At 38.0% G+C, this 12,650-nt stretch overlaps 1 protein-coding gene across 2 annotated transcripts in view; it reads left to right on the top strand.

Moving 5' to 3' along the window:
- CDK13 (cyclin dependent kinase 13) overlaps nt 1-9,208 on the top strand; it is a 147,545-nt gene extending 138,337 nt beyond the window's left edge. The window contains exons 12-14 of one of the 2 annotated variants that reach the window (XM_001140018.6): nt 218-423; nt 5,037-5,309; nt 6,205-9,208. In XM_001140018.6, the coding sequence (XP_001140018.1) occupies nt 218-423; nt 5,037-5,309; nt 6,205-7,055 (1,330 nt within the window). In that variant the 3' untranslated portion in view covers nt 7,056-9,208. Of the gene's footprint in view, nt 1-217; nt 424-4,856; nt 5,310-6,204 lie in introns of both variants that reach the window. The other variant, XM_001139939.6, reaches the window with a different exon arrangement.
- Nucleotides 9,209-12,650: the final 3,442 nt, after the last annotated feature.

Here is a 12,650-nt window from a genome sequence, read left to right as displayed (position 1 = left end):
AAGCCAAAGAAAAATAGATTATCTGTAAAGGCAAAGCAAGCCCTGAAGGAAGTGGGACAATAAGGATGATTTTTATTGGAAGAGTTTTACAGAGCCATTCTATGAAGTCTTCAAGAACTATTTGGGGTGGGGGCATAACTTTGGTGCTATATAGTGACTGTAGCATTTTTTGTTAAGAGATGCCAGTTACAATTTAATTCCTTTTTTTTTTTTTCAGTCTCCCTTTATGGCAAGATTGTCATGAGTTATGGAGTAAAAAGCGAAGAAGACAGAAGCAGATGGGCATGACTGATGATGTTTCCACAATTAAAGCCCCCAGGAAGGACTTGTCTCTGGGCTTGGATGACAGCAGAACCAACACACCCCAGGGTGTGCTGCCATCTTCACAGCTGAAATCTCAGGGCAGCTCAAATGTGGCACCTGGTCAGTAATGCTTCCATGGGTTGGTTTTCTTCACATTGTTTTGCAGTTAATTCTGATCATATTGCTCTAATGTTAAAGCATCTTGTGGCTAACAATGAAAATTAACATTTATTCACTGAACTAGACATTTCTTTGTGCCAGTACAGAAGTTTCATTGCTATTGGCACCACAATTTTAAGTAATCTTAAGGTAACTTATAAAGAAGCATCAAATTACCTGACTGGCAAGTCCTCGGATTTCTGTATTTCCTTTTTACTCTTAGTGCAGGAGTCAGTAGGTCTTTTACTGACACTACTCTCAGTGAGGCTCAGCATTCAATGTCTATAGATGCTTAAGCAGTAGGAAGAAAGGTATAAGAAGACAGCCAAAAATCATAATGAGAGCTCTTTCATACCATTTATAGCGTCCTCATGTCACTCCTAATGTTATAATTTCTCTGGTTATATTAAAGAATCTTAAAGATTGGGGCCAGGCATGCTGGCTCACGCCTGTAATCCTAGCACTTTGGGAGACTGAGGCGGATGGATCACCTGAGATCAGGAGTTCGAGACCAGCCTGGCCAACATCGCGAAACCCCGTCTCTACTAAAAATACAAAAATTAGCTGGGCGTGGTGGCACACACCTGTAATCCCAGCTACTCGGATGCTGAGGAAGAAGAATCGCTTGAACCGGGGAGGTGGAGGTTGCAGTGAGCCGAGATTGCGCCACTGCACTCCAGCCTGTGCGACAGGAGGGAGACTCCATCTCAAAATATATGTGTGTGTGTGTGTGTGAGTGAATCCGATATTTGTGCCCAAAATAACTTAAAATATGAGAAGGGAAGGCCAGGCATGGTGGCTCACGTCTGTAATCCCAGCTCTTTGGGAGGCCACGATGGGCAGACCACTTGAGCCCATGAGTTCGAGACCAGCCCGGACAACTTCCTGAAACTCTGTCTCTACTAAAAATACAAAAAAAAAATTAGCTGGGCATGGTGGCACACACCTGTAATCCCAGCTACTCAGGAGGCTCAGGCACGATAATTGCTTGAACCCAGGAGGCAGATGTTGCAGTGAGCCAAGATTGCGCCACTGCACTCCAGCCTGGGTGACAGAGCGAGACTGTCTCAAAAAAAAAAAAGGATATCTTATATCTAGTTATTTTAGGGAAACTTAAATTTCTTCCTCTGACTCAGTCTGTCATAGAGTAAGCTTTTTGATGCAAAGTCTGCCTCTTCAATGTTGTCAAGAGTGTTAAAATCATTTAAGGACCTCCACTCCCTCCTTTTGCCTAAAGCATCCAGAAACACCCATCTTTAATTTAACACCATCTTTAGTTTAAGTTTTATGAAAACAGAGACTGATATAAAATAGAGAGAGTGTGTGTGTGTGTGTGTGTGTAGGTGGTGGCTTATTAAACATGAAAAAATAGACTAGCACTTCTTAAGAGATGAGTATATGTTGATTGATGAGTTAGTTGATTAAAACAGATGTGTGGATCAGACTGAACTTTTGGTGGTTGAAGATAAATATAGATTAACTGAGAAAGCTTTAGGAAGATAACCATTAATGCTTGCCGATGTAGTCTACAAGCTTCTACTTGACCTTGGTTCAACTGCATACTTAAAGTACTCATTCAATGAATACCAAAAGCAGTTGTTATTTGTTGTTTAAAAGTATTCTTTCTTGAAATAGTGAGTTCCCCTTATACATTAAAATATTTGTCCTGCTAACAAAAGGATGTGAAATGGCAATAACAGAAATTTTGGATGGTGATCGGTTTTCCCAGGCAACAGTTGTCATATTTGGCAAGACTCTCAGGTCTTTATTTCTGGTCCTCTTCATGGAACTGATGTCTTAAACTCTACCAAACATAGTAGTTTACTCATTTTAGCTGGTAAAAAATGATTTGCCCTTTCTGGGCTCATTTTGTTGTTAATTTGCTCTAACTTACTTTACAACCCTGTTTTAATGGTGGAGAGTTTTATTTTTTATTTTCCTTTTTTAACTTTAATTTTTTTTTTGAGACAGTCTCTGTCACCCAGGCTGGAGTACAGTGACACGATCTCAGCTCACTGCAATCTCCGCCTCCCAGGTTCAAGTGATTCTCCTGCCTCAGACTCCAGAGTAACTGGGATTACAGGCATGTGCCATCACGCTTAGCTAATTTTTGTATTTTTAATAGAGATGAGGTTTTGCCATGTTGGCCAGGCTGGTCTCGAACTCCTGACCTTGAGTTATCTATAAATAGCTGGGTGTGGTGGCTCATGCCCATAATCCCAGCACTCTGGGAGGCCGGGGCGGGCTGGTTGCTTATGTTTGGGATTTCGAGACCAGCCTAGGTAACATGGCAAAACCCCGTCTCTACAAAAAATACAAAAATTAGCCTGGCCTATATTCCCAGTTACTTGCGGGGCTGAAGCAGGAAAGATTGCTTGAGCCTAGGAGGTCGAGACTGCAGTGAGCTGAGATTGTGCCACTGGCACTGTGGCCTGGATGATAAAGTGAGACCCTGTCTTAAAAAATCAAAACAGAAAAGAGAAAAATCAGTATTATGATTAAGAAGTGAGAATTCCAGGCTGGGCATGGTGGCTCATGCCTGTAATCCCAGCACTTTGGGAGGCCAAGGTGGGTGGATCACCTGAGGTCAGGAGTTCGAGACCAGCCTGGCCAACATGGCAAAACCCTGTCTCTACTAAAAATAAAACAACTGGCCGGGCATGGTGGCTCACGCCTGTAATCCCAGCACTTTGGGAGGCTGAGGCGGGCGGATCATGAGGTCAGGAGATCGAGACCATCCTGGCTAACACGGTGAAATCCCATCTCTACTAAAAATACAAAAAATTAGCTGGGCGTGGTGGTGGCAGGCGCCTGTAGTCCCAGCTACTCGGGAGGCTGAGGCAGGAGAATGGCATGAACCCAGAAGGCGGAGCTTGCAGTGAGCCGAGATTGTGCCACTGCATTCCAGCCTGGGCCACAGGGCGAGACTCCGTCTCAAAAAAAATAAATAAATAAAACAATTAGCCAGGCATGGTGGCGCGCGCCTGTAATCCCAGCTCCTAGTGGGGGCTGGGGCAGGAAAATTGCTTGAACATGGGAGGCAGAGATTACATATCATGCCACTGCACTCCAGCCTGGGGAACAGAGCAAGACTCTGTCTCAAAAAAAAAAAAAGGAGAATTCTGGTTTTTTGAAAAAAGGATGAATCCTCTGAGTCATTTTCTTCTCCGTCATCAGTAAGTATGCTGAAATAAGAAAACGCCCCTTCAGCAAAAGAGGCACCTCAATTAAAGACCACATCCCTGAATTCACATGGAGAGACTACCTGTGGTAATAGGGAAATGAAAATAAGGAAAAATGACTTGATTTGTAGCAAACAAGCATGCTCACGGATCATAAGAAGAACTTGCAGAAGTATCTCAAAATATATAAAGAGAATATAAAAGCATTAAACACCAGTTTTTCATCATCTTAGAGTTCCTCTTCTATCAATCTGTCATCTGTGATTATGGGAATTGCTTATCATTGCAGTCTTATAGTTACCATATATGGTATTATATGCATTTGAGCCTTGTCGTTATATGTGATTCAGATAAGCTTGCGGGAGGGAGGACCTGTGTAAATTATCCCAAGTCTAAACTGAAAGTTGGAAAAACAACTGAATCCTTATTACTGGTGATGAGTTAATACTATCATATGCATATATTAATAATAAGCATATTTCTGTAGGCATTCCTAACTTACCCAAAGTTACAAAAAAAAAAAAAAGGTAATTTGAAGAAAAACACAGGCATTTTATCAGAATCTGAAAAATGTCATGATTTCAATATAGTGCAAAGATAACCTTAGATTTTGCATAATATAACCTTAGATTTTGCATAATAAACTTTATTTTAGAGAAAGTACGGTGTAGTTAAGAGCTCAGATTGTGGAATCAGAATATCAGATTCAGATCTCACCTCTGCCACTTACAGAATATTTGCCCTTGGGCAAGTTGCTTGGTCTCTTTCGGTGTCAGTTTCTTCTTCTCAGTAAAAGGAGGCTAATAATAGAGTCTGCCTTCTAAGGTTGTTGTAAGGAATAAAGGATATTAAATGCTTAGAAGGTATGTGACACTCCCTTAGCTGTCATCATTATCATTATTCATTTCCCATTCACAATGTGCTGTTTCCTGGTTAAATCCGTAACATGAGGTTTTAGTAGTGGTCTTGATTTTCCTTTTGAAGTATTTACCCCTAAAGATTTATTCAAAATTGACTGCAGTTCTTTTTATGTACAGGTACATTTTAAATGTACATGATATTTAACTAGACTTGAGGTTCTCTTTTTACAGTATTTCTTAAATACTCTCCCTCAAATATATATTTTCATATGGTAATACAGAGCCATTTTGGTGTGGGAGTGGGAGGAGCTGTGAATTATGACAGTTCTAATTAATATAATTTTGTCTTTAGTAAAAACAGGCCCTGGACAGCACTTAAACCACAGTGAATTGGCAATTCTACTAAACCTACTACAATCTAAAACAAGTGTTAATATGGCTGATTTTGTCCAAGTGTTGAACATTAAGGTAAACTCTGAGACTCAACAGCAGCTAAATAAAATAAACCTTCCTGCTGGAATTTTGGCAACAGGTGAAAAACAGACAGATCCATCAACACCACAACAGGAGTCTTCGAAACCGTTGGGAGGAATTCAGCCTTCTTCTCAGACCATCCAGCCTAAAGTGGAGACTGATGCTGCCCAGGCGGCTGTGCAGAGTGCATTTGCAGTTCTGTTGACTCAGTTAATAAAGGCTCAGCAGTCAAAGCAGAAAGATGTGCTACTAGAAGAGAGGGAAAATGGATCGGGACATGAAGTGTCATTACAACTCAGGCCACCTCCAGAACCTAGCACTCCGGTGTCGGGTAAGTGTGCAGATACCAGACCACTAACACAGCTGCATTACATTGTCTACTCAGTGTTGCTGACTATATATAATGTGTATAGTTCAGTGACATTGCCAAAAGATGTCCTGAAGAATCTCAGGTAACTGGCAATAGGTTGGTTTTTCAGTCTGTTTACTTCCAGGAATGGATTCTTTAACAAATTATCCATGTGAGATAGAACTCATTATGAATGATAAAGATATTTCTAAGGTAAACCTATGGTTAAGAAATAATATTTAACTCCAAATACGAAAGGATGCTTGACTAAGGCATAATTTATGTACACAGTAGCTTTTGTTCCTCAAGCAATGAAGTATACGTGAATTCTGCACCTAGCCGTAATTAGCTTTAAAAAGCCAATTACGGCTGGGTGCAGTGGCTCACACCTGTAATCCCAGCACTTTGAGAAGCTGAAATGGGAAGATTGCCTGAACCCAGGAATTCAGTACCTATCTGTGCAACATAGTGAGACCCTGTCTCTAAAACAATTTTTTTTAATTAACTGGGCATGGTAGCACATGCCTGTGATTCCAGCTACTTGGAAGGCTGAGGTGGGTGGATCACTTGAGCCCAGGAGGTCAAGGCTGCAGTGAGCTGTGATCACTCCACTGCACTCCAGTCTGGGTGACAGAGTGAGACCGTGTCACAAAAAAAAAAAAAAAAAAATTTTTTTTTTTTTTTAAAGAGAAGCCATATACAGTAAAATTTACCAGTTACCATAGTACTTGTAAACTTTTTGCTTTTTTCATTTAACATTTTGCCAGAGATGGAACTTCTAATCATCTTTAGAACTACCTACAGGAAACACTGAGTATTTTGAATATTTAGTTTTCCATGGTAACTTTTGACCTTGTTTTTGCTCTGTTTCACCTAGGACAAGATGACCTCATCCAGCATCAAGATATGAGGATCTTGGAGCTAACGCCAGAACCAGACCGGCCTCGAATTCTGCCTCCTGACCAACGACCTCCCGAGCCTCCTGAACCACCACCAGTCACTGAGGAAGATCTAGATTACCGGACAGAAAACCAGCATGTACCCACCACCAGTTCTTCATTAACTGACCCTCATGCCGGAGTGAAGGCAGCCCTGTTACAGCTGCTTGCTCAGCATCAGCCCCAGGATGACCCCAAAAGAGAAGGTGGGATTGATTATCAAGCAGGAGACACTTATGTGTCCACTTCAGACTACAAGGACAACTTTGGATCCTCTTCTTTCTCTTCTGCTCCTTACGTTAGCAATGATGGTCTAGGAAGCAGTTCTGCTCCACCACTAGAACGACGTAGTTTCATTGGAAATTCAGATATTCAGTCTTTGGATAACTACAGTACTGCTTCATCTCATTCTGGTGGTCCACCTCAGCCTTCTGCCTTTTCTGAGTCATTTCCCAGTTCAGTAGCTGGATATGGAGACATTTACCTCAATGCTGGTCCCATGTTGTTTAGTGGAGACAAGGACCATAGATTTGAATATAGCCATGGTCCTATTGCAGTCCTGGCAAACAGCAGTGACCCTTCCACGGGGCCAGAGAGTACTCATCCTTTGCCAGCAAAGATGCACAACTATAACTATGGTGGTAACTTACAGGAAAATCCGAGTGGCCCCAGCCTCATGCATGGACAGACCTGGACTTCTCCTGCCCAAGGACCTGGATATTCACAAGGATACAGGGGACATATTAGCACATCAACTGGCAGAGGCAGAGGCAGAGGGTTACCATACTGAGTATCTGTTTTTCCTCAGGCACATCATTTTTATCTGGAAAGACTTTTCTAGCTGCAATTTAAGGCAGCAATCCAAGAGACTTGAATAATAATAATTCAACAACAGCTTTATTTTTATGTGGAGAAGGGTCTTGCATACAATAGTTTAAAAAAGACAAAAAAAACCTTTGCTTAAATTCATGCTGTTCTAAAAACTAGATCTATCGATTGTACATCTTCACAAATTCTAGTTAACAATTTTATTTTGTATTCTTGCAGTTTTAAGTGGATGCTAATTTTAGGGACATAAGCCTTTTATGGCCCTCTTGCAGATCTTCTGAACTATGCACATTTGTGCTTTTTTTGTAAGTTTGGACCAACTTTTATGTAACAAACAGCCCCTCCCCACCTCCAGTTTTACAACAATCAGAAAGAGCACTGATTTATTTGGTATTTTTCTTTTTACAAAGCTACCTTTAGTCAAAGGTCACTGTCAGTCTTTGCACCTGCTTTCAGTGTTATTGTGAAAGGTGTACTTTGTGCTCATTTCAGAAAATAAAACACAACCTTTCTCTTGATGCAACAGTTTTATAAAAAAAAAATGGTCAACGTTATTTTTGTTTTGTTTTGCAGATTATCATAGCCTAGCAAAATGCATTTAAATGAAATAGTGGGTTTTATATGAAAACTATGGGTGGGGTGGGGAGGGAAAGTAAGTGCCTTAACAGGTAAGCTTAAGGTCTGAAAAAAATAGTTAACTTTTACCCCCATTTGTCTTTTAAAGGGAATCAATGCATTAAAAAGGCAAGAAACTCTGAAGTTTCAGGGGCTGCCTGTTCAGTTCCTGTTAGGTCCATTCCCTCTGCTTGTCACACTTTCTCCTTTTCTGCCTGTCTTTGGGCTGTGTTGCCTTTCACTACCACCTTCTCTTGATAGGGGAGTGAGAGCAAAGAAAGGGAGTAGAACTGCAATCAGTACATATTGTTTGAGAAGTTCTAAAAAGTTTTGTCATTTAAATGGTTGAAAGTAATAGCTCCAGGAGAATTTTAGAGTACCATTTTCTTTCAGGCTGCCATATTATCCCTGTTTCCATTTGCCATGAATAATTGGAGGGCCATGGTATAGAAGCAAGAGTTAATAACAGAACTTGCCTAAATGTGTTAAAGTTCATGGGGGAGGGGTGGCAAATACCGTATTTTAAGTTATGCAATTGCCCTTTTAAGAAAGTCAATTCTATTCACTTGTTAACTAGAAACATTGCCTAGATTGAATTTATTGAAGCAAAAAGAAAAGGCAATGAGAGAGAACTTTTATCTTCCTTCCTTTCACCTTCTGTAAAGTTGATTATGACTTCTGCCAGACTTAGAGCAACAACTTTAGTTCATTTTAACATTTTTTTTAATGAAGAGCATCAAAGAATGGAGTAGTCCTTATTTAAACTATAATGGTGTCAAGTCTCACTGTGTGCACACTCTCACACATACACACACAATTATAATAATTCTAGAAAGGAACCAAAGGTAAATAACCAGTGTTTCCATTATCACTAAATGGAAAAACTGACTGGAAGTTAGAGTTGTGCCAATTAATCATTTTGTTCATCAACTGTTCTGGTAACTTATTTTTTTTTATTGGAATCTTAAATTGGAACAACTGTTACAGAATGTATATTGCTCCAGTTCTAAAGCCAGTTAACCCTGTGCCCTCTAACTTATGAACCTTCATTTCAAAACAGTATGTGGGAAGCCCTGTAGTTTGATAAGAGTAAAATTATTTTAAAGAGGATAATTTACCATTTTACTACTATAAAATAAGTTGATATCAGTTGACCATTTTATTTTTTGATGGACTCTTTGTTGGGAGAAAGAAATGAATGGAAGAAAAAATAGTTTGCTTTTATTTGAATATTGATTACTAACAACTTATAAACTACATTGCAGGAAATGAAGAAATATTTTGAAATTAGCAAAATAGCAACAGTATTCAAGTATCTGAAATTTTAATATGGTGAGTCTTAGAGCTTTAGACTTTCCTATAAGTGACAGTATCTAAGTTATTCTTAATAGTCACACTTGATAATTCTGCTGACCATAAGCAGCTAACCTACAGTTGAAGATATTTATGTGACATGAATAGCCTGTGTTTTAAAAATTAAATATTTTATATAAAATTGAACTGTGTTTGGATAGTTTTTCTAATCAAACATTTCAGTTACATATTTATGTTGGGAGAGTGGCTGGGAAGACAGGGAAATTGTTGCTTTGAAATTGAAAATTTGAACTAGAACTTCTAATATTATCCTTACACAGCATTACTGTGAGACATGCTAGTCTTTTATATGTCACTTAGAAGAAAAAATGTTGCCAATTAAGCCACAATACAATGCTAAGACGTCATCAATTGTAAGCTGCATCCCAGATTCAGACATATTATATGAAAATATCTGTCTTATAATTGATGAAATATGATAGTAAAAATTTTTAATGCTTCCCTTCATAGCATTTAATATTTTAATTCAGTGAATTTGGATTAATAGAACAAAGTTGGGAAATCACTAGTTCTGTAGGTTATAACAGCAGTCATCGCTGAAAATTTGAGTGAAATCTAAAGAACACAAAATATTGCTTAAATTTTTTGGAAAAAAGCAGGTAAGTCAGACTGCAAGTTAAGAAGACAAAAATATAAAAGATTTGACCTGCCAAAAGAAGAAAGTATTTATCTTCTCCCACGTGAAATTCCCTTTTGTATTTACTGACACAGCAGGTTTTTCTGCATGCAACTCAGTATGTTTCCTACGTCTTCATTATTTGTTGGAGAGTTGCAAGTCATTTGTGAAACCTTAAAATGCCAATTTTAAGGAGTTGTCATTTGTGGCATGTGAAATAAGGTAATAATTCTAGCTGTGATTCAGAGCTTTATTCTGTCAGCAAATACATAGTCAGTGCCTACAACATGCCAGGTACTAATCTAGTCCTTGGGGTACATCAATAACCATCAACAGTGTTAAATCATACTTTCAGTGTGCTGACAGTGAGCAAGATTTTTTAAATGTCTGGAGAAGTTAGTGGTATTTGCTACCCTCAGCTGTATCTAAATTGCACTTAAGTGAATGTAGGGCATGAAAATTTGAGTATCTTTTTGAAATTTTAAATTGAAATTTGGATAGAGATGGTTATGGAGAGAAATCAAACAACTGGAATAGCTGTTTGATATCACTTAAAAGTGATAAAATTTTAAGTTGAATCTGGTCAGTTTGCAATGGCCTATTTGTAAGAAATATCAAGACTTCTTGAGAAAAATGAAAAGTGAATACATAAATGCTTAAAATCTGGTACTTCTGAGTTAAGGTTTTGCTCTTTGAGCTTAATCCAATTTGGGATGATTTTTCATCCTAGGGCTTTTTGTTTTCCTTTTTTATTTTAATTTTTTCTTTTTTTAGGGGAAGGGGACTTGCTTTCTTTTCCAAAAAGGTGAATCCTTCCTGTAGGACATAGGTAAAAAAAACAAAGCTGAAATACATGTTTTGAATATAGATAGCTAATTCCCTGGGATATAATATCCTTTCAATTTTTTTTTTTTGGCCCAGTCTGCCTTTTGATATTTTAAAAGTCTGAACGAGATGTCCCAGTAACCTAAAATTATCCAGTCGGTCTTCTTACTTTACAACTAAGAAAAATAAGGCTTAGAGGGATTGCCAGAAACTTTGGCAACTGGATTGCCTGTGCTTGTTCCTCTAAGCTATACCTAAATTCTGCAGTAAATACTTAACTTTTTAATAGGAAAATTGCTTCAAAATAACTTGACCAGTGATACGGTAAAATAATTAGACTATTGGACCAATGGTTTAACACAAGTGGCTTTAAAAAGTCTGCTTAAAAAACAATTTTTATTTAGAAAAAATAGAAAAATAAAAACATCTTCAAAATCTAGGAGCCTGAAGGGGCTGTTTGTTTCATATATGGATAATCTTTGAAAAGGCAAGTCCTGTATATATTTTTCATTTGTTGAAAGAAGATTGGTTATCAGTAGGCTTGCAAACATAATTTGCTTTTAAGTTCTTTCAAGGTTTTATGCAATAAAACCTATTGATTTGGAACTTTAAAAAAAAATACTTTCAGGGTTTTGTAATTTCAAGTGGTTTTTTAAGGGGAGCAATAGTTTGCCATTTACCAAAGGCTTCTCCAGATAATTTCTTAAATGTTTCTACTTAAAAATAAAAGCTATTAATAATAAGCTGTCATGGGATCCATTTGAAGACAGGGAAAATAGAAAATTTTTATTGTAAAGGGAAGAACTTATCCTTTTAATTTTATGGACTAACAGAGTCTGCAGGTCTTAACTCATTTCAGCCTGTCAAATGTGCAATTAAAAATGAATTTTCTAATTGTATTCAAATGAGGCTCTATAGTGAATACAGAATCACTCTTCTAAGTTTTTTCCCAGTTAATTTGTTTAAAAGTGTTGTACTCTCTTGCAAGAACGTTTAAAAGTCTTGTAACTGTTAACATCTAATGTATTAATATAAGCCATTTGTTTTTTACCATTTTTTTAAGGCTGTATTCAATAGTCTGTAAATAAATTGCCATAACACTCCCAGGCCATTTTTCAGCCTTGTTTGCTTTTTGCTTCTATCCAGAACAGACTTTTTGAAGTAATCTTATCTGATAAAGATGACCACTTGTAATCCACTGTGCCGTTTTTTTGACAAAGGTTAAGATGTGGAATCTTTTTTTTTCTTTTTATAATTAGTACATATTTGGAAATAGGAACACAGAGAAGAACACCCCCAGATAACAACATAATATTTTGCCTTTGATGGATGTATTTGAATGCATATCTTGGTTTTTTTTTCTTAAAACAATGGGATCATACTGCCCATAGCTTTGTAATTTGAATTTTTTCATTTAATAATATGTTGTGAACATCTCTTGGTATCAGTCAGTTAAATTCTATCCTCTTTCCCCCAGTCTGGAATGCAATGTCGACATCATGGCTCACTGCAGCCTTGAACTCCTAGGCTCGAGTGATCCTCCTGCCTCAGCCTTCCAAGTAGCTGGGAATACAAGTATGCACCACCATGCCTGGCTAATTTTTTAAATTTTTTGTAGAGATGGGAGTCTCCCTGTGTTGTCCGGGCTGGTCTTGAACTCCTGACCTCAAGCAATCCTCCTACCTTGGCTTCCCAAAATGCTGGGATTAAAGACATGAGCCACTGCGCCCAGCCCACCCTCTTTTTAATGGTTGTAAATTATTGCTTTATAGAGGAACCATACTTTCACAATTTCTCATTGCTGGACACAATATTTTGGACTTTTCTGTTACAAATAATGTGATGAAAATCCACAAAAATACATACATACACACAAACATAAATCAATTTCCTTGGAGTTGCTGGTATAAAGAATGCACTTTTAAAATGTTTGCTAGATCCAAATCGCTCTAGGGAAAAGTTTACCAGTTTCCCATTCCTGTTCCTTAACCTTTTCATTTAGCCATGTTGGGTACTTAAAAGTTAGAGATCTTTGTTAGTTAGACAGGTGATAAATCATCTTGTTTTAATTCATATTTCTTGGATTACTAGTGAAGTCCAACACTTCATATGTTAGCCAGGTCTTTT

The sequence above is a fragment of the Pan troglodytes genome, chromosome 6 (genome assembly GCF_028858775.2).
Source record: "Pan troglodytes isolate AG18354 chromosome 6, NHGRI_mPanTro3-v2.0_pri, whole genome shotgun sequence".
In the NCBI taxonomy this organism is placed as follows: Eukaryota; Metazoa; Chordata; class Mammalia; order Primates; family Hominidae; genus Pan; species Pan troglodytes.
This window is presented reverse-complemented; position numbering and strand designations above follow the sequence as displayed.